The sequence below is a fragment of the Mesoplodon bidens genome, assembly GCF_964165515.1.
Source record: "Mesoplodon bidens genome assembly, chromosome: 19".
Classification (NCBI taxonomy): domain Eukaryota; kingdom Metazoa; phylum Chordata; class Mammalia; order Artiodactyla; family Ziphiidae; genus Mesoplodon; species Mesoplodon bidens.
The window spans coordinates 25,800,796-25,826,556 of record NC_138179.1 but is presented as its reverse complement, the minus strand read 5'-3'; the positions used below and the strand labels follow the sequence as shown (position 1 = coordinate 25,826,556).

Below are 25,761 nucleotides of genomic sequence, written 5' to 3'. Positions count from 1 at the left end.
AGTAAATCATAATGGAAGAGAATATGAAAAATATATATGTATAACTGAATCACTTTGCTGTACACTTGAAGCTAACACAACGTGGTATAAATCAATGATACTTCAATAAAAAATAAGTAAAATAAAAAATTTTTAAAAAGAAATTGGGTAGCATAAAACACAAAACCAAAGTGCAAGGGAAGGAACATTGAGGCTGTGGTTGGATTGAGAGAAGAGATTTTTCTAGGCTTGGGGCAACCTGAGCCTACGTGTTGTTAAAGGAGAAGAGCTGAAGCACAGCTGGAGGGTGGGGCGGACAACGCGAGTGAGAGCGAGGCCTGGTGAGAGGCAGAAAGGTCCGGATAGAGCAGGTGGGAGAGTCAGGAGACAACACGGGAGAAGTCGGAGGACCTGATCTTCCAGACCCTGTTCTCACTGAGTAGGCATGTGAAGGCAGCAACAAATTCTTTTCACTTTTTTATAGAATGATACTGTACAGTTACATTTAGAAACATTCCTTATCTTTCAGAGACACACACACTGAAGTCCTGCAGATGCAATGACAGAATGTCTGGGATAGGCTTCAAAACGTCCAGCCAGGGGCTGTGGTGGAAGGTGAAGGTAGAGATGGACCTGACTGACCATAAGCCAGGCGATGAGGTGCAGTATCTTCTCTTCTGTCTTTCAGTTTTTCCATAATTAAAAACAAATGATGGGGAAAGAATAAGCCAAGTTCACCTCCCTCCACGAAACCATCCCTCAGGGGCTGAAAAAACCTTACCGTCTTTTCACTGGTAATATACATGAAAATGCCTGGCACTTAAAATGGGGTCCAAAGCCCATTTATTCCCATCCCTTCCGAATAGCTGAATCTAAAACACGCCTGGCTTATAGGGGGCAGCAGACATCCAGCTTCATCGTTCATCAGCTTCCTCCCCTTCTGACCCCTCCCTCGCTGCCCGCCCTGGACCTAGTGATACTTAGAGTGCTTACTGACTGTTTTGAATGAATCAGGTTTATGTGACAGATGCTAGACTCCTCTCCCCTCATAAGTTCATAAGCCCCCATCTCACTCTTTTATACTTTGCTCAGTAATAAATGCCCTAAATAAATACTGATTGGCTGATCAGATTAAATGAAGATGGAGTAATGATTTTTACATTGCCTGTATAAGAAGCCAAAGATGAGGTCTATCTCCCAGGAAAACATTTACACAACAAGAAAAACAAGTCACCAATGTCTCTTTACATCTGACTCATATGAAATGCTTTCTAATGTCTGTATCAATCATATTTTCAGGATCTCTATAAAAAGGTTATGACCAAAAATGTTAAAAGGTCTATTTTTTCAATTAGAGAAAGAGGAGGCAGAGGATCAGAGGGGGAAGGAGGGGGAGGGGGAGAGGAGGAGGGGGAGGAGGAGGAGGGAAGGAGGGAGAGGAGGAGGAGAGGATGAGGAGGAGGGAAGGAAGGGGAGGAGGAGGAGGGGAGGAGGGGAGGAGGAGGAGGGGAGGGGGACGAGGGGGAGAAGGGGGAGGGGAGGAGGGGAGAAGGGGGAGGGGAGGAGGGGAGAAGGGGGAGGGGAGGAGGGGAGAAGGGGGAGGGGAGGAGGGGAGAAGGGGAGAAGGGGAGGGGAGGAGAAGGGGAGGAGGGGGAGGGGAGGAGGGGGAGGAGGAGGGGGAGGGGGAGGAAAATGCCCCAATCACATTAAAAATACAGAAAGAAGGGACAGGGCGGGGCTGTAAGATCCTCAGGGCCAGTGGTATCATGTCCTGCAATCCTCCACTGTCCCCAGAGAGCGAAGGCTCATGGGAGAAAGCAGGACCGGTTTGAGGAGGGGCAGCTGTACCGCGTCTTCATGGGTTTGGGTTCGTGGGGCTGGGGGAGGATGGTAACAGAGAAGGAGAGCCCAGAGGTTCCATCTCGCAGATGAGCAGCCCTGCTCGAGGCAGAGCTCGGCTGTGCCCGGACCCACCTCCTCCTGCATCCCACACTCCAGCAGCATCGTCACACACGCCTCGATGGGGAAGGCAATCTCCCGGCCGCTGATCAGGAGGTGCTCCTCCAGGGGCTTCCCGAAGGAAGGTTTCTCCACCCAGGCCTCTGTCGGGGGGCAGCAGAGCAAGAGAGGGGTCAGTGAAAGGGGTCAGTGGAGGTCACCCATGTGGGCATCTTCCCTTCCTCTGCTCACACTGATTCTCCTAAGTTTACCAAAGACACGGAGCCCAGCTGAGTCTCCATTCTTGTGGTTTTGGGGGATGATGCGGGGAGTGGGTGGAATGGACGGCCAGCCCACGTGAGCAGAGCTGGTGGGCTTCCTGTCACCCACGCACCTCCACGCATGCTCATGCACACCCGACTCATCCCCGTGGGGCAGTGTGTGTGAGTGTGCTTGGCTTCACTGCCGCTGGGGCAAGGCACCTGCTGGGGGAGGTCCTGGGGCTCATCTAAACGTGGCCCTGCTCGGGGAGCAGCAGGTGAGCCAAGCACAGGGCACCAGGCTTCTCTGGGAAGCAGGCTCCCCAGCCTCCCCGGTCCAGGCAATGTCTGCACTCACCCTGCTGTGCTTTTATCTGAGGCAACACAGCCTGCAGGAGCGTCAGTGACTTCCTGTGGTACTCGGCCTGCACTTCTATGAGCTGAGGAACACAAGAGCGAGTGTCACCCTTTGCTGACGGGTGGGGAGCACAGGCTGCCGCACCACTGGGGTGCCCTATGTGGTGCCCTGCTCTCTCCTCCACCCACCCGCGATGACAGGCATGTGTCTCCTTAGCCTCTGTGGCAGGGAGGTGACCACACATGGAAGTCTGGAAAGCAGGGGAATCGGGGAGGAAGACAGGACACCCCGGGGCTGAGCCTGCCCTCACTGTCGCCCTACCTAGCGAGCACCCCGCCCCCAGTTCTCCCGGCAAAAGGCACCGAAGAGGTGCAACAATGAAAGACTATAAATGGAGAACACATTCAGAAATCCGTATGCCTATGAGATGGCGCTAAATGCCATGAGCCTCTATATATCTTGATTTCTGCCCAAACAGTTCAAGATATAACTGGTCGGAAAACATGTGCTTGCTCCACAGTCCTCTTCAAGTATCTTGGGAGGTAAAATTGCTTTGGTTATCGTGATGCAGGCCAAAGAACAAAGTCCTTCAAGATGTTCTACTTTGCCCATCTCACTACTAAAAAAGCTGCTGAAATGGTGATAAGAGCAGAGGAAAACCTGTGAACAACAGTCACTTCATTTATTTTCTGAATCTCTACCTCCTCCTCCTCCAAAAAACATTGCGCATGTGTGAGGGAAAAGGTGGGAGTCACTCTGCTGAGAAGTCTGGTGTGAAGAGTAGCTACTGTTATCCCCAAGGAAAACGAAAAGGGAATTAAAAAAAAAATCAGAATGTTGCAATAAATGGTACCCAAATGGCAATTAGGTAAGCTAATAATGCTTGGAATGTCGATAATGTCATTCGTTTTAGAAACTCTAAAATGAAATATTATCTTCGCATATAAAACTGATGGAATATACTTGAAAATTACCGCGCGCAGGCTTTCTCCAGTTGCGGTGAGCGGGGGCTACTCTTCATTGCGGTGCGTGGGCTTCTCGTTGCAGTGGCTTCTCTTGTTGCGGATCACGGGCTCTAGGCACGTGGGCTTCAGTAGTTGTGGCTTATGGGCTCTAGAGCGCAGGCTCGGTAGTTGCAGCTCAAGGGCTTAGTCGCTCCACGGCATGTGGGATCTTCCCGGACCAGGGCTCGAACCTGTGTCCCCTGCATTAGCAGGCGATTCTTAACCACTGCGCCACCAGGGAAGCCCAATCCCACTATTTTAAAATAAACTTTCCAAGTTGGAAGAAACGCCTATCAGCTCTCTCTCAGGGCAGAAGAAACTCTGGCCTTCTCAGCCACTGATGCCCACGCAGGGAGAGTGCTGACCGCCCACAGCTCTGCCCCACGCTTACAACACATTTAAACTTCTCAGAATTCCTCCTCCTCTTTCTTCCCTTTACCTTCCTTCCTTTTCTGTTACTTCCTTTTCCATAAAGAGATGCTTTGAGATTTGAGTTTCATTCCCAACTTGAAAAGCAGGTGAGCTTAACTGGATTTTTCATTCGTATTTTTTCTTCTCAAGTTTTTTTTTTTTTTCTTCTTCCAGTTGCTTTGTATTTTCCCTGGTAAATAGCCAGGGTCCTAATTATTTGGGCCCAATCATTCAAGTATGGATGACTCAGACCCTGATTCTCTACTCTCTAAATCTGCTCTCACTGATGAAAGACAGGCAAACAGGCCGTATCAATCCTCCTTTACCTACTTGCCACCGTCTTGGGCAAAAATCTAGATTAAAAAACAAATACGCGCCAGGTGGGGTTTTCTTCTTCTTCTTCTCCTTCCTCTTCTCCTTCCTCTTCCTCCTCCTCTTCCTCCTCCTCTTCTTCTTCTTCCTCTCCCTCTCCCCCTCCCCATCCCCCTTCTCCTTCTTCCCAAGTTCCTTACTGATGATACATTCAGGTTTCTCAACCTTGGCTCTGCTGACATTTTGGGGCTGGATTATCCCCTGTTGTGAGAGTCATCCTGTGCATTGCAGGATATTTCGCAACAAATTTGACCTCCGCCTCCTGGATGCCTGTAACACCTCCCCCCTCAACAGTGACAGCCAAAAACGTCTCCAGACATGGCCAGACCTCTGCTGGAAGAGGAGACAGAATCACCCCTGGTTGAGAACCACTGCCATAGATCACTGAGTTGCAGTCATCTTCATGGATGAAGCTGTATTTTATTCTTGGGCTTTTGGAGAAATCCATACAAGGAGAACTAGAAGGCAGGATTTATTCACAGGTAGAACAGTCAAAGCCCCATCCATTCTCAGGACGTGCTCAATCTAGGGGCCCTCAGTCCGAGGCCGGCGTTCCTCCCTGTCCACACCGTGATGCCTGTAAACAGACTTCAAGCAGCCTCACCTTTCTGGACCCTTACCGTTTGAAAGTAGTTTGCATAGTCAATTTCTTTGGCCACAAAACTGTACATGTCAGCCGACAGCTGGTCCTGTAGGGGGTAAAACACAAGATAGAAGGTGGGTCATGCAGGAGTCTAAGCATCACAGAAGAAAGAGCCTTAACCGTGATTGATCTCATTTTTCATAATACTTGACAGATTACAAACTTTGCCTGTGGACATTCCCCCGTTTCCCAACCACGGCTCTAGAGGATGAATAAGCAGGAAAAGAACACCTAAGCCAGTGTTTTCGCAGGGCGTTTACTTAACACGTGGGCTACATCAAGAGTTAGGAAAGCTGGAATGGGGGAGTGATGTGCAAATTACTTCCCTACATCTCTGTGGCAGGCACCACCGTCCGAGGCAGCCCCGCCAGGTACAAACTGCGCTTCTGCTTTCCTCATCTTGCCGTTTCTTCCCTTTGATGATGCTACCTGCCTTGCTCTCCTTCATTCTCAATTCTGATTGGTTCCCAGCATATGGGAAAGAAACAGAAACACACCAAGTTGTGGGAAGCTGGGTAAGACAGGTGGGCAGGGGAAGGACTGCTGATTCCAAACTTGGCAAAACCTGGGCTCATCCAACAACACACACAAATCTCATAGCGTGAACAGTCCTCCACCACTGAGCTTCCCATGGGACCGAGAACAATGGCTGAATGCTGTGTCTGGTTCTGGAAAGTGTACCCTCCAAGGAGGACAGTTGTCTGTCTCACAGAAACACTCCCTGCAAGGTGCGATAAAAGTGCATCTTGAGCGGATGTAGACTTTGTCAATAACCGTATCTTTGGACATGTCACATCTCTAAACTTGTGTGTGCAAGTCATGTGATCTCTGACATCCCTCCCTATTTGGTAGCCTTGAGGTAGATTTCAGAAGAGATGCTTAGTTAAGGAGAAAAGAGTCTATAATGTTCAAGTTGAAGTAACATGAAAATATCACCCCAATGCTTAGAGCAGCACTATTTCCAATTGCCAAGATATAGAAGCAACCTAAGTGTCCATTGATAGACCAATGGATAAAGAAGATGTGGTGTATACACAATGGAGTACTACCCAGCCATAAAAAAAAAAGAATGAAATCTCACCATCTGTAACAATGAACAGACCTAGAGGGCATTATGCTAAGCGAAATAAGTCAGACAGAAAAACAAATACTGCATGATCTCATAGGTCGAATCTAAAAAACAAAACAAAACAAAAACAGACTCATAGAGAACAGTAGTTGCCAGAAGGGAAGGGGTTGGGGGGTTGGGGAAAATAGGTGAGGGGGATTAAGAGGTGCAAACTTCCAGTTACATAATAAAGAAGCCATGGGATGTAATATACAGCACAAGGAAGATGGTCAATAATATTGCAATAACTTTGTATGGGGACAGATTGTTACTAGACTTATCGTGGCGGTCATTTCATAATGCATGAAAATGTCAAATCATCATGTAGCACACCTGAAACGAACATGATATTGTATGTCAACTATATCTCAGTAAAAAGGAAGAAAAAAAAAAAACAGCACAAGAAAGCTGACCCAGATGCTGAAGGAATTAAAGCAGGCAATACATGATTCAGGAAGAGAATTCTGCACCGACTGCAATAACCTCAGCAGCTTCTCCAGCTGCCGATTAAGCTGTTCTCAGTGAGCACGGGGATGGGAGGAGTAATCTGCTTCCTTTTCCACTATCCTTGACAGGCAAACATCCTTAAAGCATTCTTGTACACAAGACAATAGAACCAAGATCCCAATTTCAGAAGAGTAGCTACCAAGAGTTCAAGGTAACTTTCCCAAAGAATAAAAGGGGCTCTAGGATCACTCACCTCAGTTCCCTTCCACCAGAGCATCCCTACCATGAATGCCTCATCTGTCAAAGGTGCAAGAGAAAGTGGTTTTGTTAGAACTCAACCTTGTTTGCCATCCCCCCAGCAGCCTTGGTCTGGAAACATCCATCGCCAGCCTGACAGGCCTCAGGGAGATATTTCAAGTCAGGGAAAAACAAAGGGTGGAGTGATTAAAATGGCTCAGCAGACAGAGGAAAGGAAGGGAGCCTCTCGGAAGGGACTAAATGCCATAACAAATCACCTTCAAGGACTCAGCAGATGATCTCAGAAAAGTTGGGCCAACTGTGTGTGCCCGCAGGAACACGACAGGGTTTTCTAAAGGTACAATCACATTACCATCTTAGGAAGTTAAAAATATAGACTCCAAGTAAGCCACACAAGTGAGAAATAAAAGTGGAAACTCGAAATCAAATTTCTGTTCATCTAAATAAATAAAATAAATATTGGGACTTCCCTGGCGGTCCAATCGTTAAGACTCTGAGCTTCCAACGCAGGGGGCCCGGGTTCGATCCCCGGTTGGGGAACTGAGAATCCACATGCTGCGCAGCACGGCCAAAAAATAAAAATAAATAAATATTAATCTAAATTATTTATAATTATTAATAAATGTTATTAATTAAATTTATTTTATTCATAGATATCAATAGAATATTTTAAAAAATAAATTCCCATTAATCTAAATCATTAGTGAATTTTCTTTATAAAGGGAAAAAATCTTCCATTAATAATCACCAGAATTTTATGTATTTAAAAAATCATTTGTTTTCTGATTTTGCAACGGATCCATACTCAAAAAAATACGAAGTAAAAAAACAAATTCACCTGTATTCCCACCACACAGAGATAACCGTGCAGAGATAACCACTATAGATACTGACATTTGCCCATTTTGTACTTATTTTAATCAGTCATATGATTGCCTGGTTTACAAAAAATGGGATCAGGCTGCTTGGTAGCTCATTACCCACCCCGCAGAGAAACATGTTTCCTATTGGTCATGGCATTTACTGTATGGATGGACTGACTCTGTTTCTTTTGCTGGTTATTGTGTTTCTAATTTATCACTATTATAACAACACTTGAAAAAGCATCTGTTAATACAGTTTTCCACCCATCTCTTGATTATTTCTTTGGATAAATTCTGCAGTTAAAATTAATTCTGATTGTATAACTCCTTAGAGTTAACTTAAAGAATATTAGAAAGATAATTATGAGTTGGGAAATTAGATCTTATGCATTATACTGCTGAAAGATCAGAAAGATCACCATTGGGGCTTCCCTGGTGGCACAGCGGTTGAGAGTCCGCCTGCCGATGCAGGGGACACGGGTTCGTGCCCCGGTCCGGGAGGATCCCACATGCTGCGGAGCGGCTGGGCCCGTGAGCCATGGCCGCTGAGCCTGCGCGTCCGGAGCCTGTGCTCCGCAACGGGAGAGGCCACAGCAGTGAGAGGCCCGCGTACCGCAAAACAAACAAACAAACGAAAACAAACAAACAAACAAAAAGAAAGATCACCATTTATACTACAAGGAGTAATCCATGAGTTTTGTTTGTTTTCTGTAATAACCATTTGATTCTGTTTAATCACAAACAAATTTATAGAGGAAATTTAAATAATGTGTTTTTCATTTGTATTTTTTGATCAAGAGCTTAACTTTCTTCTACCTTTATTACCTATTTGTGTCATCCACTGTCAATTCCTTGTGACCCTGAGTACCTGTTTTCCTATGAGAGTCTTCATCTATTTCTTATTTATAAGATTTCTAAGAGTTTTTTAGATTGATGAGACCATCAGTTTTATCAAATACTGCTAATATCTTCCCCAATTTTCTGTTTGAAACTGTAACTTATTTTTTTTCCAGTACTGCATTTTTTTAGGGCTTCTGTAAATAGTAGTATGTATGAAATTTTTCTCTTTACAACTTCCTCCTTTGGTAATCTGCTTGGTGCTTCTCAACCAACAATATAAATATCCATATATATATATATTCAGTAGAGAATATGACATTTAAATCTTTAATAAATTGGGAATTTATTTTGGTACTTGTATCAGATACAGATTTCTTTTTTCAAAGAACTAACCAACCAAATGTCTGAGAATTATTCACGAATAGATTGTCCCTATGGATTACATATCTCACAGATGAAACATCTCATATACTTGGATTCTGGATTTTCTTCTGGCTGGGAGGCCTTTTTTTTTTCCACTGAGGTATTTATTTTTTTAAATAGTACCTATTTAAACTACATAATCCTATAATACATTTTAGGAGATAATAATTCAAAGCTCCAATAATTCTCCCACCATAACTTTAGAAACCTTTTACTACCCTTTGAAATATTTATTGCAATTTACCACAATCAAAATACTACACTTGTAATCAAAATAATTTGGGGGAAATTCAATTTGTATAGTATTAACTCTTCTCATCTAAAAACACCTCTCAGGGCCTCCCTGGTGGCGCAGTGGTTGAGAGTCCGCCTGCCGATGCAGGGGATACGGGTTCGTGCCCCGGTCTGGGAGGATCCCATATGCCGCAGAGCGGCTGGGCCCGTGAGCCATGGCCGCTGAGCCTGCGCGTCCGGAGCCTGTGCTCCGCAACGGGAGAGGCCACAACAGCGAGAGGCCCGCATACCGCAAAAAGAAAAAAAAAAAAATAAATAAATAAAAACACCTCTCAGTTTTATGAAGCCTTCTTTGATTTTCTTAGTAATATTTTATAATTACCCTATATTACAAATGTTATGGTAGGATTTTAGATATTTCTGTTGTTAAAAAAAAATCCCCAAGATATTTATAAATACTGGTCTCTTAAGTACTTTTTCTTGGTAAAAAGCGAAACTTTGATTTTTACTGTTGACTTCTGGTTTCCTATTTGGCACGTAGAAGCTCAGTCCTAACAAACGTAAAGAGCTGCAAAAAACTAAAAAATCAACAACTCTTTTTAGATCCATCAGAGAAGTGAGGGTACAGGGCAAAGCACTGCCCCCAAACCAGAGAGGCAGACAGGTGAATACGAGAATCACTACTTACTGGAGAAGAAATCCGGGAGCAGAAACCTCCGTAGTTTCAGCAAACCCTGAACTGTAATTGACAAACCACAGGAGGCTCACGGTGGACAAGTCTGAGAATTAAAAACTCCAGGGAACGGGGGAGCCCTCACACTTTTGCTGAGTTAAGTTCTCACAGTGAACATCAGAGAAAAACCCTCTTTAGCTTTTGCCAAGTGGAAGAGGAAAGGTACCATTTTGAAATGTACTAGAGCATTCTACTCTTAACAAGACCTACCCTTAGGAGAAACTTTTTTTTTTGGCCGCGCCGTGCGGCTTGTGGGATCTTAGTTCCTCAACCAGGGATTGAACCCGGTTCAACCCCATCTCCCTGTTCATCCTAATCACAGGGCTACAAAATGCTTCCCTGGCTCCCACACCTGACTACTACATCACTAAAGGCCTACTTACCTCAGTTCCCTTTACCCAGTACACACTGTGTCCACCTTTCGATAAAACTTGCAAGGCATACTAAAAGGCAAAAACACAGTTTGGAGAAACTGAACCAGAGTCAGATGTGTCAAGAATGTTGGAGTTATCAGGCTAGGAATGTTAAAAAATATGATTAACATGCTAAGGGCTTTAATGGAAAAAGTAGGCAGCACACAAGAACAGATGGATCGTGTAAGTAGAGACATGGAAATTCTAAGAAGGAATAAAAAAGAAACGCTGCACCTGCCCACCTGCCCCAGGTACCAGCAGGTTCCATCTTATGGAACCCACCTTGACTTGGTTTTCCTGGATCTAAAGTTCTCTGGGTCTAAAGACAAATATCGTATATTAACACATATATGTGGAATCTAAAAAAATGATACAGATGATCTTATTTGCAAAGCAGAAATAGAGACACAGATGTAGAGAACAAGAGTTCTGATACCAAGGGGGAGGGGAGAGTGGGATGAACTGGGAGATGGGGATTGACATATATACACTATTGATACTATGTATAAAATAGAAAACTAATGAAAACCTACTGTAAAGCACAGGGAACTCTACTCAATACTCTGCAGTGACCTAAATGGGAAGGAAATCCAAAAAAGCTATACGTATCTATGTATATGTATAGCTGACTTGCTTTGCTGTACAGTAGAAACTAACACAACACTGTAAAGCAACTACACTCCAATAAAAATTAAAAAAAAAAAAAAAAGAGCTCTCTGGGTCTAAAGATCTGGGGAGCTCTGCTTGGGCCTTGCTGTGCCTAAACATAGGGAAACCAGACTGCCACCTTGCTCACCTTCAGCCCACAAACTTTCTTTTTGCTGGGCTACCACAGTGTAGGAGATCCAGCTGAGAAAATACAAAACCATGAAGATAGAAGAGGAAATGACCCAATTAGGGCAACCCAGAAAGGGAAGGGAGGAGGACCACAGTGGATGTTTAGAATAGCTGGCAGCCAATGAAGTAGAAATAAAAGAGTAGTCAGAAGAGAACTTTAAAGAAAACATCAGTGCCTGCTCTCAAGGGGATCTGCTCAGCACACAAATAAAGCTGCCGAGAGCACAATGAGTGGTTTTATCCACTGGATATGATCATTCTACAGTTCATGTAATGAAACAGAGGCCACAGACCAGCCAAGATAGCTATGAAAGAGAGTGGGAGTTATTTTGCTGAATATTATAATTGCTATGAAGTCATTAAAAGAGAGATTGCACAGTATTATCCTAGGAACAGACAAGCAGATGAATGGACTACAGAGCCCAGAAATAAATTTGAGGAATCAGAGGATATGATTTCACTTCAAGGGGAGGTGGCTTACCTAATAAATGAATTACTTCTTCATATGGGGGGAAAAAACCCAAATCTCCTGCACACCACATACAAAAATAAATTTCAGGTATATTAACATGCACAAAATAGGTGTATAAGATGCATTAAAGACATTAAAACAAAATTAAAGAAGAAAAATTTCTTAACCTTGAGGTGGACGGTGCCTGATGGACCACCTGGGGTCTTCTCCCATACAAAGTAAATACAGATATATGATCACGTTCTTAATGGCAGACATCAATATAAACAAAAATCAAAAGACAACGGCAGATTGGAAAAAGTATCTGCAGCACAGCAGATAGAAGAAAGTTTAATATCTCTAATTATACAGAGAACTTACACAAATCACTATTAAAAACAATAGAAATACTGGTCCGACTGCCAATATAAATAGACAATTTGACAAACTAAGAAGGTCTAGAAATATAGAAAGAATGTCCAATAAGTACACAAAGATATACTTAGGACCACTAACATCCTGGGAAATTAAAATTATAATAACATAGGGATAGCTTTTTTTCCCTCACTGGACAGGCAAAAACTGAAAACAGGAAAAACATACAATACAGAGAAAGATAAAGTGAAATGTCCAATTCTGTATATTAGTGGTGGGAATATAAATTGCAGTTACCTTTTAAGAGAGGTAAACTGGAGCTTTCCTGGTGGCACAGTGGTTAAGAATCCTCCTGCCAATGCAGGGGACACAGGTTCAAGCCCTGGTCCGGGAAGACCCCACATGCCGCGGAGCAACTAAGCCCGTGCGCCACAACTACTCAGCCTGTGCTCTAGAGCCCGCGAGCCACAACTACTGAAGCCTGCATGCCCAGAGCCCGTGCTCCGCAACAAGAGAAGCCACAGCAATGAGAAGCCCGCACACTGCAACAAAGAGTAGCCCCCGCTCACCGCAACTAGAGAAAGCCTGCACGCAGCAACGAAGACCCAACGCAGCCAAAAATGAATAAATAAATTAAATTTAAAAAAAAAGAGAGAAGTAAACTGTCAATATCTATTAAAACTTAACTAGTATACATAGTCTTCTACCTAAAAATATCACTTTTGGGGATCTATCCTATAGGGGAAAAATGTTACCAGTGTATAAGAATATACATAAAACGATGTTGATTATATCATTTTTGTTGATGGCAAAAAACAAAGAAACAAAACACATTAGTTTGAATATCTATCACTAGGAAAAATAGCTACATATATCATGGTAGATACCTCCCTACTAAGGAATATTGTATACATTATTAAGAAGACTAAGTTGGATCTACAGCTACTAACCTAGAGAAACGTCCAGGATGTACTGTTAATTGAGAAAAGCGATAGACCAATAGAAACAACATGACTGTTTTATAAACACACACATACACACAAACACAAAACAAGTACCTAGAAAAATGCTATATATGAGGGCATATTTGTATGATTATAAAAAAGAAAAAAGGGTGGGAGGCTATGTAACAGGTCCTAACACTTACTTCCTTATCCATATAACTTTTATGGCCACTTGGCACGTCACAGGGCACACTGTTCACAACAAATCTTAATAAATATTGTTGAGAAAGGCAAACTGGTCACCTCCTTTGCAAATGGAGGGGTTGGTTGGTTGGTTGCTGGGTAGGAAGGGAAAGGATTATTGGTGTTTTCTTAATATATTTTCAAATTTTTTCCACTGGTTTTGGTGAACATGCAATACTTTTGTAATCTCTGAAAAGGAATTTTAATATATTTTTTGGTAAAAACAGCCTATGTAAGAAGCTACCCAAGACTGAGTGAAGCTATTAAACTTTTACTCTAATGCGTTTGGATATTTGCATTCAGCAGCTCCCCTCACAACTTTTTTTTTTTTTTTTTTCATTTCTGGCCACTCCGTGAGGCTTGTGGGATCCCAGTTCCCCAACCAAGGATTGAACCCAGGCCACAGCAGTGAAAGCTTGGAATCCTAACCACTAGGCTACCAGGGAACTCGCCAGCAGCCCCTCTTAACATCACCCTGCTGTGTCTAGTGAAGAAGGAATTTTGTAAGAAACAAGATTTAACTGAAGGACGTGAACCCATGGTAAATGGGTAGAGAAGACACAGAGTAAAAGGGAAATCAACATGAGAGAAGAGTGACTCTTCACAAATAGCACCAGCTAGATCTTTGCCATAGACACAGGAATTCAAATGAGAAACCAGCTTTACTCACAATGAGTCTTGGGTCTGAAGTACTGGTCTAACTTTGCTTGGCTCCATAGAACTGGAGGCTGAGAGATAGCAAATCCTTTCAAGATAGTTTTGATGTTTCTAACTCCAGAGAGAAATTCTATCTGACTGTGAATGTCACCTGAATGCAAGGTCTGAATCACCTGTACAGGGTGGTCATAACAGCAGAAGCTGATGGACAAGGTAAGACTCGAAAAAGCCACAAAGAACAAAGATGTATGCATGCAAAGTGGCCGCTCTCCTGTAAAACTGTATGTTAGGAAGACAACAGATACCAGCATAATTCCAGAAATGTGGTATTTTTGTTCCTTAGATCCAAACCAAAACTGGCATATCTGCACGTATACAGATGTACATATACACAGAGCATCAAGAATGGGTATTGCTGACAAAGCTCCATAAAAAGTTTGTGGGGAAAGTAGATGAGAAACATTTGCACATGGGTGACGGGTGAGGGGCACCTATCACGCCCGAGGGCAGAGGCACACTTTGTAGAACGAGGTCCTCCTCTCCTGACAAGTGGAAGGTTTTCTTTGCTGCAAGTGTCTCCTTGGCTAGCATTTCAACTTCATAGATACATGTATGTCTCCCACAAAGCAAAGGACTGATAAAGTGACTCAGGAAACAGTAAAAGGCAAACAAGAAAATAATGAAATATCAACAGGGAGTCAAGGCTCATCTACTGTCTAAACTCTCAACTGTTCTGGGTGGCCTAGAATCTATGATTTGGGGCTCAGATGACTGACAAAATCTTCGTGGAGAAACCGAGGCCATTTCCTCTTTGCCTACCACGCAGAAATATCAGTGATCACCCACTGCTGTCCCCCCGCATCCAGGTCACCATGAAAGCCCCAACTCTTAGGGTTCATGCAGGACTCTTTGGAGGTGTCAGCAGGCAAGCCTGGGGACACGGATTCAACCAGAGGCTCACTATTAGCATTTTCATAGACCTCCAGCCAATAAAAAGGGACTCCCTTAGGGCTTCCCCGTCTTTCTCAGTGGAAAGGAGCAAAGAGCTGGGTACCCTGCAAATCTCCACTCTGTTGGCAGACTCCTCCATCTCCTCCCTGAGGGCATCTGCTTTGGCACCTGCAGGCTGTAAGCTGCTGGACAAACCTGAAGACTTGGAAGTCTGCTGCCACCTGATGGGAAAGAGGAGACAAAGAGGAGAGGTGTGAGACAGGTAGAGAGAGCCCTGGGGACCCTGTGGGAAGCAGAGAAATAGCTGGTTATGAGTATCACCCAGGGAACACCACAGCCTCATTCCAAAGGAGAGATAATGAAAAGGTACCCAGTACCAGACCAGGAGAAAGGGGGCTCCAATGTCCAAGTGGCAGGACTGAAGGAGGCTGAGGATAGCGGCCACTTCAGACAGAGCAAGGATTCCCCAATTTGCCATCATCTTCCCCACTGTCTTCTGAACACTCAGGCCAAATGACTTCACCACTACTTCCCCTGAAGCACGGTCCATGCCATTCCTATTAGCTTCCTGCCTATCCTGCGGGCTGTGAGTTTCGAAACATTCACCTACTTGGCTGAAGCCAGTCATGGGTGCTAAGTGAGAGGACAAGTGGGTAAGATTAAAACAAATGTGAAAGCAAAAGTCTCCACTGGTAAGCACTAAGCAACCTCTGATCAACACTGTGACACCTCATTTATATTTTCTTAAACATTTATTTCTCTGCAGAGAATACTGGCCTTCTGAGGGAGCCCCTTGGGAAACTTTAATAGGGAAGCACAAATATTTCTGGTTGCTAAGTCATTATCAAGGAATTACCAAAAGCAGGCCCTGAAAGAAGGTTCTAATTATGCTAAGATGCTAGTAGCTATAGCAGGGAACAGCAGCGGGCCTCTCCCCCTGAGGCTGTAAACTCAACAGCCTATAGGACTCAGCAAGTAGGAAAAATAAGTCAAATGGGTCATTATCTTAAAATCTCGTCCACCCAATCCTTTATTTCCTACTTGTGACAGGGACATGAGATATAAAGCTGTTTCTCAGCTCTAAGAAAAATCAGGATTTTTCTGATTTTTCTTAGAGCTGAGAAACAGCTTTATATCTCATGTCTGATCCAGCCAATGCCTGGCTGCAGTCTTGGGAAGTCAGGAGGAACAGGGAGGGGACGGGGACCTGGCAGGGGCTCACTGGAGGGTGATCAGGGCTGATGGGGCCCAGGCAGGAGGAGTGTGGCCCATAGGTTGCTGAATGTTTCAACTGACAAGCTGCGAACTGTCAAGTGAACTCATCAGATGAAACATGACAACAGATTAAATAGCATCCTCTGAAACCACGCAGGCCAACAGTGTACGGACCAAACCAAAGAGGTCTGTGGGCTCCATCTTGCTCTTGGACTGTCCATCCAATGTAGAGGCAAAAAGTGCAATTTTACCCTCATTTTGAGAATCAAGAATTGAATCACTAAGTGTCTTCTCTGTACAATTCTTCTTTCCTCTTGTGTTATGTGCAGGAAAAAATTAGAGAGTGGGGCATTATAATATCAAAAAAGGGGACATTAGTTCTCTTTGCTATTAGCAAAAAGTAGCAAAATGAAGGATTCTCTGTCACTTAAAAAGCACACCCATGTGAAAATTACTTAAAAAGGCTTTAGGACATCAAGCTGGCTTGAAGCTCCAGAGATGGACACATGTGTCCTGAGAAAGATTCCTCATCCAAGATAAGAATTCAAGGCAAATTAGAAAGGATATATTCTATTCCAAAATGTTAAGAAAAAAAATCTAAGCTAACAGATAAGGATTAGTAAGAATTCCTGGGCAATTCTTTCTTATAATGGTTTGCTCTATAGAAATATTTAATTAATACCTCCCAGGCTTAGTCAAATAAAATATGAAATGTCATGGCTATAATTTAGATCTCAGATAATGAATACATTTCCATGGTTGATTATGGTAGATTATGGAGCTACAACCACCATCCCATTCATGCTACCTAAAGGAAAAAAAAACTAACCAATATATAAGTGTAAAAAATAAACAAAGTGGCCACAAACACTAAGCTGATTTTTAGGGTCTTATAGATCTGGATTAGATTTGTTTTTTTAAAAATCCAAATTACACTTAATATATGTATATTAAAATGAAGACATTATCCAAAGTTATCTCTTTCTTTTCTTCCCTATTCCCCTTTATTCCCCCTACCCCCAATTCTGTCCTGGTAGTTTAAAAACATACACCTTTCCCCTCCATTTATAAGGAATTTTACTTGTAATGGATAAGTAATCTACTTTGATATTATACAATAGTGATAAAATGCCCCCCAAATGGTCCCTTTGTGGAGACTGAATAGCAACATATCAAGGGAAACTTGGAAACATTTGTATAGGTAGCAACTAATTGGGAAAAGTGCCACTAATCATGAATTTCGACAAACAATAAACGCTGGAGAGGGTGTGGAGACAAGGGAACCCTTGCACGCTATTGGTGGGAATGTAAATTGGTATAACCAGTATGTAGAACAGTATGGAGGTTCCTTAAAAAACTTAAAATAGAGCTACCATATGAGCCAGCAATCTCACTCCTGGGCATATATCCAGAGAGAACCATAATCTGAAAGGACACATGCACCCCAGTGTTCATTGCAGCACTATTTACAATAGCCAAGACATGGAAGCAACCTAAGTGTCCATCGACAGAGGAATGGATAAAGCAGATGTGGTACATATATATATAATGGAATATTACTCAGCCATAAAAAAGAATGAAATAATGCCATTTGCAGCAACATGGATCTAGAGATCCATCTAAGGATCTAGAGATCCTACTAAGTGAAGTCAGTCAGACAGAGAAAGACAAATATCATGTGATATCACTCATATGTGGAATCTAATTTTTAAAAAAGATACAAATGAACTTATTTACAAAAAGGAAACAGACTTATAGGTATCAAAAACAAATTTATGGTTATCAAAGGGGAAACATGGTGGGGAGGGATAAATCAGGAGCTTGGGATGAACATACATACACTACTATATATAAGATAGATAACCAACAAGGACCTATTGTATAGCACAGGGAACTCTACTCAATATTCTGTGATAACCTATATGAAAAAAGAATCTAAAAAACAATGAACATATATGTATGTATAACTGAATCACTTTGCTGTACACCTGAAACTAACACAACATTGTAAATCAAGTATACTCCAATAAAATTAAAATATTTTTAAAAATCATGAATTTCAAGGAAGGATGATCTTCTCATTCAGAGGCTCTTATAAGTAAACTCAACAATTGTTCTGCTCTGTTAAGAGAAGAAATAAGGCTTCTTGTCCAAGAAGAGTTTGAGCTTTGAAGTTTGAAGAGTAGAGAGTTCATTTCTTCCCACTAAGGTAGCTGAGGTGACCCCATCATTCTCTGGGAAAGATGCCATCAGTCTACGATTTGGGGATGGTGAAGACAGAATACAAGCTTTAAGGAAAGGCTAATGGAAAGAAAAAGGCCAGAAATAAGGGTAAGATGTTTCAGAGACCAGGAGAAGGGTAAGAGAAGGCAAACTCAAGATCAGTTCAGGGTGACAGGAAGTCTGGAAGAAGTTTTGGAAGGAAACAGGAAAGCTGCTTTAGTGGGACATTTATTGTTTCATCTGCCCAGTCTTCTCCGCTCCTCTGCCTTTGGCATCCTCCACTTTTTGAGGTCCCGGCTCAGAAGGAGGATGCTACAAGGAATAGATCCTAATGTATGCAGACTGACCAAATGGGGAAGTGGGGTGGGGTAGAGGCGGGGGCAGTGAGAACCCAACTGCTCCTCCAAGAGTAGCTGGTGACGTTTGCATTTCAGTAGCACAGTATCTGGTCTTACGCTCACTGCTCCATCTTGGGAAACAGTGCTCATGCTGACTCAGGGGAAGGGTTAGAGGAAAAGGCAAGAAGTTGGGGTGAGTTGGCTTCAGAAACAACCAACGTTGTCAAGGGTCCACGTTAAAGGTTAGAAGCATAAAAATTTGGAGGGGGTAGTAGATTATTTCCTTACCAAATCCCAACACACAAGAGAGGATGAGCTGAAGACATGAACATGTTTGTTACATCATGGAAGAGAGGTCCCTGATGACACTCCTCTGTGGTTTCAGAATCTACACACCACTTGGTGTCACCATTAAAAATATAAGACAAGACTAGGTTGACCACGGCTGTCACCAGGGAGAAACTCTCTCTCCCCTAAGGGGGCTGAAAGAAAATACGTAAGTGGACAAGGCAATGACAAGCTTTGATGCTAACATCCAGTCCTCTGAGCAGAAGCTCTGGGCTGGGAATGCAGGTGTTCCTTAGAGAAGCAGAGAAGAGATCTCAGAACTAAAACCCAGGTCCTCACAGAAGGAAATGACTGCAAACCCAGGAGCCCAGTGTCCACCGTCACCCGGACGGTGGGACAAGCAGCATACCCGCCATCATCTTATGTGACTCCAGGATGTGGGACTTGAACACTGGGGCTACAGGACGCATTTTACGTGGCGCACGGACACTGTAGGAAGTCATACCACACCATTATGCCTGATGCAACCTTCTCTCTGTTCCTCCAAGGGCCCTAGGGGGAGGGCCTCAGATCTGGGTCAGAGTAACTTCAACCACTTTCTAATTCCTCCTCCTCTTCCCTTTTCAGCAACTGGAGACTTCAGGATCACAGCCTTCCACAGGCAACAGGACCTAAAATTTAACAGCACGGGTACTGCTTTCATCCTGTCCACTTGTACATTTACCTGATACTTGGTAGCTAAGGGCACTGCCTTTCACTTTATGGTAGTGCTGTTAAGATTTCTCTTTTAAATAGACTCATTTTGAAAAAATGCATCGACATTTCACAAGGTGTGTTGGCACAGATGTCAAAGATCATTCAGGTGGACTGAAGTTTGGGAAACACTAAGTGAATTAAAGAAACGCTGACAGATACACACTGCCATATATACGGTGGATAAACAACATGGACCTACTGTAGAGCACAGGGAACTATGTTCAGTATCTTGTAATAAACTATAATGGAAAAGAATCTGAAAAAAATCGATATATAGATATAAATGTATAATTGAATTACTTTGCTGTACACCCAAAACACTGTAAAGCAACTATACTGCAATAAAAAAAGAAGAAGAAGAAAGAAACTCTGTTTCTCTGCTAATCTAGCCTGATTTATTTCTGGTCTTGGGGGACTGTGCTATACTTTCTGTTGATCCAAATGCAGAATTCTGGTGCCTCAACTAGTTATAGTAGCAGCTTCCTTTTGGAAAGCTCTTGGGAAGTGCTGTGACAAACAGGATCTCATCTGACACTCCAAACAACCTCCCAGGTCAGCCCACAAATACTGCAAATGTTGCTACTGTCTGTGCACAGGTGATGAGACTACTATTCTGGAAGGTTCAGTGACTTGACCAAGGTCGCAGGTCTAGAGAACAGGCAACCTGGATCTTGGACCTCATCATTCACTCCTGGTTTGTTTCGTTATCCTATAGCTCACAGCCAAAGAATTTCCAGTTTTGTCTTTGTTTCTTTTTCTCAAGAAAATTAAAATAAGATGCAGAGATTCTTAAACTTGACTTACAAAGGACCAAAGGTGGAACCAAAATGTTCCTTCCGTATTATTATTCACGAGTCTGCACTGTTTCAACGTGCACACGTACGCACACATGCCACTGTAAGAAATAAAAAGGCATTTACACACAACCATGACTTATGACAGCCACAGTCAAAGCCACTGCAGGGCCATGGCACGCCCCTGCTGGAACGGGAATTTCCCGGTAGATTCTGGAGGAGGGAGCAGGGGAAGAACAGCACTGTTGGGACTGCACTTCTCCCATAATGGTCTCAGGGTTACAAACGGCTGCAGAAGAGACAGTCACACCATCGACCGCAGGAAAAGGAGACCAGGTCCCCAGGATCAGAAATACTCCTCTCATGGTAAACAGGACGACACGTCACGCTACCTGCCTCTCTGATCTCTGCCCCTACCACTCCCCACTTTGTCCCTTCCACCTCTGCCGTGCTGGTCTTCATTCTGTGTCCTGAATACGTCAACCTCATTCCCATCGCAGGACCTTTGCTTCTGCTGTTCCTGCTGTCATGGGCAGTTCTGCACCAGATCTTTGCATGGTTGCCTCCTTATGAGATCAAGTGTCATCTCCTCAAAAAAAAGCCTTCTCTCATTCACCCTATCTAATGCTGCAGCCCGCTTCTCCACATCTCCTGCCAAAATTACACTGTGCTCTCTTCTTGATAGGACTTACGGCTTCTGAAACAGCCTCACGTGTGTGTTCTCCTGCCTAGATCTAACTCCCAAACCAGGCTATAGCCTCAATGAGAGCATGGTCCCAGGACCTCCAGCGCCTGACACATGGTGGTATAAGAAACATCCGATAAATGAAAATGCTCACATGCAAAACCCTGCCCCTCAAACATGATCACGGCTCCTTCAAAGGAGCAGAAATGAAAGCAAAGAAATCCCACCAGACCTCGTTCGTGAAGAGTCCATGTCCAGCACCAGCTTTGCTAAATGTTTCCTCTGTTTTTGGATATTTGGGATTTCCACCTGTGGATACAGGAGAAGAAAAACACAGTGGATTTGAAGCCCAAGACAGATTCTTTTTTTTTTTTTTTAATCTTTTTTTTGTGTGTGTGTGGTACGCGGGCCTCTCACTGCTGTGGCCTCTCCCGTTGCAGAGCACAGGCTCCGGATGTGCAGGCTCAGCGGCCATGGCTCACGGGCCCAGCCGCTCCGTAGCATGTGGGATCTTCCCGGACCGGGGCACGAACCCGTGTCCCCTGAATCGGCAGGCAGACTCTCAACCACTGCGCCACCAGGGAAGCTCTTTTTAATGTTTTTAAATTGAAGTATAGTTGATTTAAAATGTTTCAGGTGTACAGCAAATTGATTGTTATACATATATATCTATTCTTTTTCAGGTTCTTTTCCATTATAGGTTATTACAAGATACTGAATATAGTTCCCTGTGCTATACAGTAGGGCCTTCTTGGTTATCTATCTTATATATGGTAGTGTGTACCTGCTAATTTCCAACTCCTAATTGATCCCTGCCTTCCCTTTCCCCTTTGGTAACCATAAGTTTGTTTTCTATGTCTGCGAGAAAAGACAGATGCTTAAAGAATTAATGATATCTTCCCAACAAGTTTGCTCGAGGTCTCCCAATCCTCATTTTCGGAGGAAATTCTTGGTTCCCTTTCCTGAGCTCAACTCTGCTGCTTCTTCACTGGAATCTGTCAGGTCCCGAGTCGAGCCAGACCATCTCAGAGGCCCTGGGTCGCCCTGCTCACTTCTGCCCGCCTCATTCCCGCTCTCACCCAGCCGGCAAAAACATCTCTCTGCTTGTGTAAGGGCCAGACATGGGAAGAAAGGCAGGTAGATCTGACACACGGACCTAATTCAACACAGACAGCTGGAGGAGGAGAACTGGCCTCAGGAGGCCTGAGAAGCTATGGGGAATGCAATTAGGATATATTCCTATAGAAGGGAGTTTTTTTTTTCCAAAGTAAATAATGAATAAACATCGCCACGGCTTCACTGAGTGATAAGTTCTCCCACGGTGGCTGTCTGTGGATGCCCTTTTATTTCTAAAGGTGACTTAAGTGAATATTCCAGTGCAGGATGTTGCTTGCGGGCCCAGCAAAAGTGGGGAAGGAGTTGAGAATTTAAAAGGAAAAAATGTGAGGATGGTCCAGTGTTGTACGAGGTGCTCTGTATTCACTCTTCCAGGCATAGATGAGTAGGGCACTGACTTCCAGTAGGAAGACAGACAATTGTCCCCAGGCACCTGGGTCATCGCGGAGCCCAGACGCAAAGCGAGTCTCAGCACCCAGCTCAGACCTGCCCCCTTGAGTTCTCTCACGGCTTTGGCTGGGACCCCAGAGCACCTTTATAAAGAGCAAGAGGGCCTCTCAGGAATGGTCTAGGCTATACCAGGATGGCATCTGAGAAGTCGAGGGCTGGTCCATATCAAAGCACCATATCTAGAACGTTCTCCTTGAATACTTCTAAGTACTTCGGTAATTATTTACCTATTCATCTGTCCCAGAAATGGCACCAGGGGATGGGGAGGTGCTGGGAGTGGTCGAGAAAGGAAACCAGACATCGTCCAGGGCAAGGCTGCCCGATATGGTAGGTAGCCTTGAGCCACCTGTGACTATGCCATTTCAAATACAAGGGAACGTGGACTTCCCTGGCAGTCCCGTGGTTGAGACTCCAGACTTCCACTGCAGGGGGTGCAGGTTCAATCCTCGGTCGGAGAACCAAGATCCCACATGCCGCTGGGCGTGGCCAAAAATAAATACATGAATAAATTCAAGGGAACAAAAATTAAACAGAATTAAAAATTTAGTTCCTTCGTTGCACTAAACACATTTCAAGAGCTCTGTAGTCACAGGTGGTTAGTGGCCACCAAACAGTGCAGACGTGGAACATCTCCATCACTACGGCACCGTGGAGGCTTGTACAATCAATTAAAGGGAACTGGGAGTAGGTCCAGGCTTCAGGACAAATAACATCCCCCAATGATTTTCTTTCTTTATAAAATTTCACTTGGTTGAAGCTGGCAAAACTGTCACATAGGCATCAAGGCTTCATTTTAAGAAAACAGTTTTCTTTAATGTCCTTTAAAGTAGAAAGAGAAGGGTCCTATGTAAACAGAAACAGTGAGGGGGCCTTAGAGAGTCTCCTGGACACGGGTCCTCAACCCTTGTGAGTAGGGGCTGCTGTTCATTTTTTTTTTTAAGTTTTTAATTGAAGTATAGTTGATTTACAGTGTTGTGTGAATTTCTGCTGTACAGCAAAGTGATTCAGTTATACATATATGTACATTCTTTTTTTTCATATTCTTTTCCAGTATGGTTTATCCCAGGATATTGAATATAGTTCCCTGTGCTGTACAGTAGGACCTTGTTGTTTACCCATTCTATATATAATAGTTTGCGTCTGTTAATCCCAACCTCCCAATCCATCCCTTCCCCTACCCCTTGGCAACCACAAGTCTGTTCTCTATGTCTGTGAGTCTGTTTCTGTTTCGTAGCTATGTTCATTTGTGTCATATTTCAGATTCCACTGCTCATTTCACCGAAGACTTGAGACAGGTGGAGGGCAGGGGTGGAGATGGGGTGGAGACCCTGCGGGGGACACGGTGATGCTGCCAGCCTTGCAGCTTCACCCATGGGGATGCCAGCAGAGGAGAGGGTGGGTGGGAGAAGGGGGCAGCCCGCAGCTCAAAGGGCTACCAGGCTGGGGAACCCCAGGCAGTCGGGTAGGAACAATCCCTGGTGAAACACTGTGCCACAGAGTGGGGTGAGCGGTAGAAATAGCCATGAGGCCGGAGCAGAAGGACCCCAGAGCCCACCACTCCGCCCTCCCCACTCACGCGGGCCCAGCCTCACTCCTGCTTCTGACCTCGGCCAGCAGGAACAGGGGCTCAATCACATCTCTCTCCACTTGCAATTCAAAATGAATCAGCTCCTGGGCCAGCTTGTCCTCTGCCTCGCCACAGAGTTTCAGCATCTTCCTGTGACAGAAGGGAAGAAAAACCATCCTGAGTACCCTGTAGAGAAAGCTGTGACCCATCACCCCCCGGCCAGGTAAACACTCACGAGATGGTGTTAATAAAGCAGTTGACTGCCATGCCGTCCCACTGACCAACTTGCTGCATGTGGTTTCATTTCTGACACTGTCTACTTTTTAAAGGATGCTGAGTACCTACTGTGTGCCTGAGCTAAAAGGGGATTTGTGGGGAAAGTAAGAGAGATGTGGAGAGAACAGATTCACACATGCCAAATCCACAGGCCTAGAAAGAGCCAGATGCTTCTCCTTCCTGAGACCACTGGAGAAAACAGCTAAACTCAATGTGCCAACAAACCAACATACCTTCAAACACATACCAAAACCTCAATGTCAGTAGGCTCTAACAGAAAGAAAACTCCTTCTGCCAAGCCATGAAAACTTATTTAATATAGGATGAGCAGACGATTTTCCAATGAAAAACTGGAATGGAAAACCATGTAAAAGTTTATTAATAATGAGCGAATTACATAAGACCTGAATGAGTAGAAGGTTATGCCATATTCCTAGACGGGAGAATATAATATTTCAAAGATGCTCATTTCCCTTGAAGGGCATACAAGCAGCCCTCCCTTTTCATGGTACCATGTTACCTGAAACTCATGTAAAAAGTTTTTACAAATTAACAAAAGTATGGAAAGAGGTAATACTATTCTAAAGTTAGTATGTACTTTTCCTGTCCATATATATTTTTTAAATTAATTAGTTAATTAATTTTTATTTTTGGCTGCGTTGGGTCTTCATTGCTGCACATGGGCTTCCTCTGGTTGCGGCGAGCGGGGGCTACTCTTCGTTGCAGTGCGCGGGTTTCTCATTGCGGTGGCTTCTCTTGTTGCAGAGCATGGGCTCTAGGCACGTGGGCTTCAGTAGTTGTGGCACCTGGGCTCAGAAGTTGTGGCTCACAGGCTCTAGAGTGCAGGCTCAGTAGTTGCGGCGCATGGGTTTAGTTGCTCCGCGGCATGTGGGATCTTCCAGGATCACGGCTCAATCCCGTGTCCCCTGCATTGGCAGGTGGATTCTGAACCACTGTGCCACCAGGGAAGCCCTCTTGTCCATACTTTTACACTTTTATTATATATGTATGTGTTCACATGCAATACATCATACAGCTGCTTCAGCCAGCTAAATTGCTTGCTTTTTACATTCATCATTAGGTTTCACCTAATTCTGCATGTATATCAAGATGGATAAGCCCCAAACATAATGATTAATGTAAAAAGCAAGTAATAGAAGAATACGTTCAGTGTCAAACAATGGATGTAAACGTTTTTGTTTTTGTTTTTGTTTTTGCGGTACACGGGCCTCTCACTGTTGTGGCCTCTCCCATTGCGGAGCACAGGCTCCGGACGCGCAGGCTCAGCGGCCATAGCTCACAGGCCCAGCC

The 25,761-nt window shown here is 44.0% G+C and overlaps 1 protein-coding gene across 4 annotated transcripts in view; it reads right to left on the bottom strand.

The window, feature by feature from the left end:
* ARHGAP44 (Rho GTPase activating protein 44) overlaps positions 1 to 25,761 on the bottom strand; it is a 142,819-nt gene that overhangs the window by 30,381 nt on the left and 86,677 nt on the right. For all 4 annotated transcript variants that reach the window (XM_081219457.1, XM_081219458.1, XM_081219459.1 and 1 more), the window contains exons 5-10: positions 24,213 to 24,324; positions 21,274 to 21,350; positions 14,846 to 14,963; positions 4,943 to 5,011; positions 2,536 to 2,617; positions 1,954 to 2,081 (exon numbers count right to left, since the gene is read on the bottom strand). In XM_081219457.1, coding sequence (XP_081075583.1) covers positions 1,954 to 2,081; positions 2,536 to 2,617; positions 4,943 to 5,011; positions 14,846 to 14,963; positions 21,274 to 21,350; positions 24,213 to 24,324 — 586 coding nt within the window. The remainder of the gene's footprint in view (positions 1 to 1,953; positions 2,082 to 2,535; positions 2,618 to 4,942; positions 5,012 to 14,845; positions 14,964 to 21,273; positions 21,351 to 24,212; positions 24,325 to 25,761) is intronic.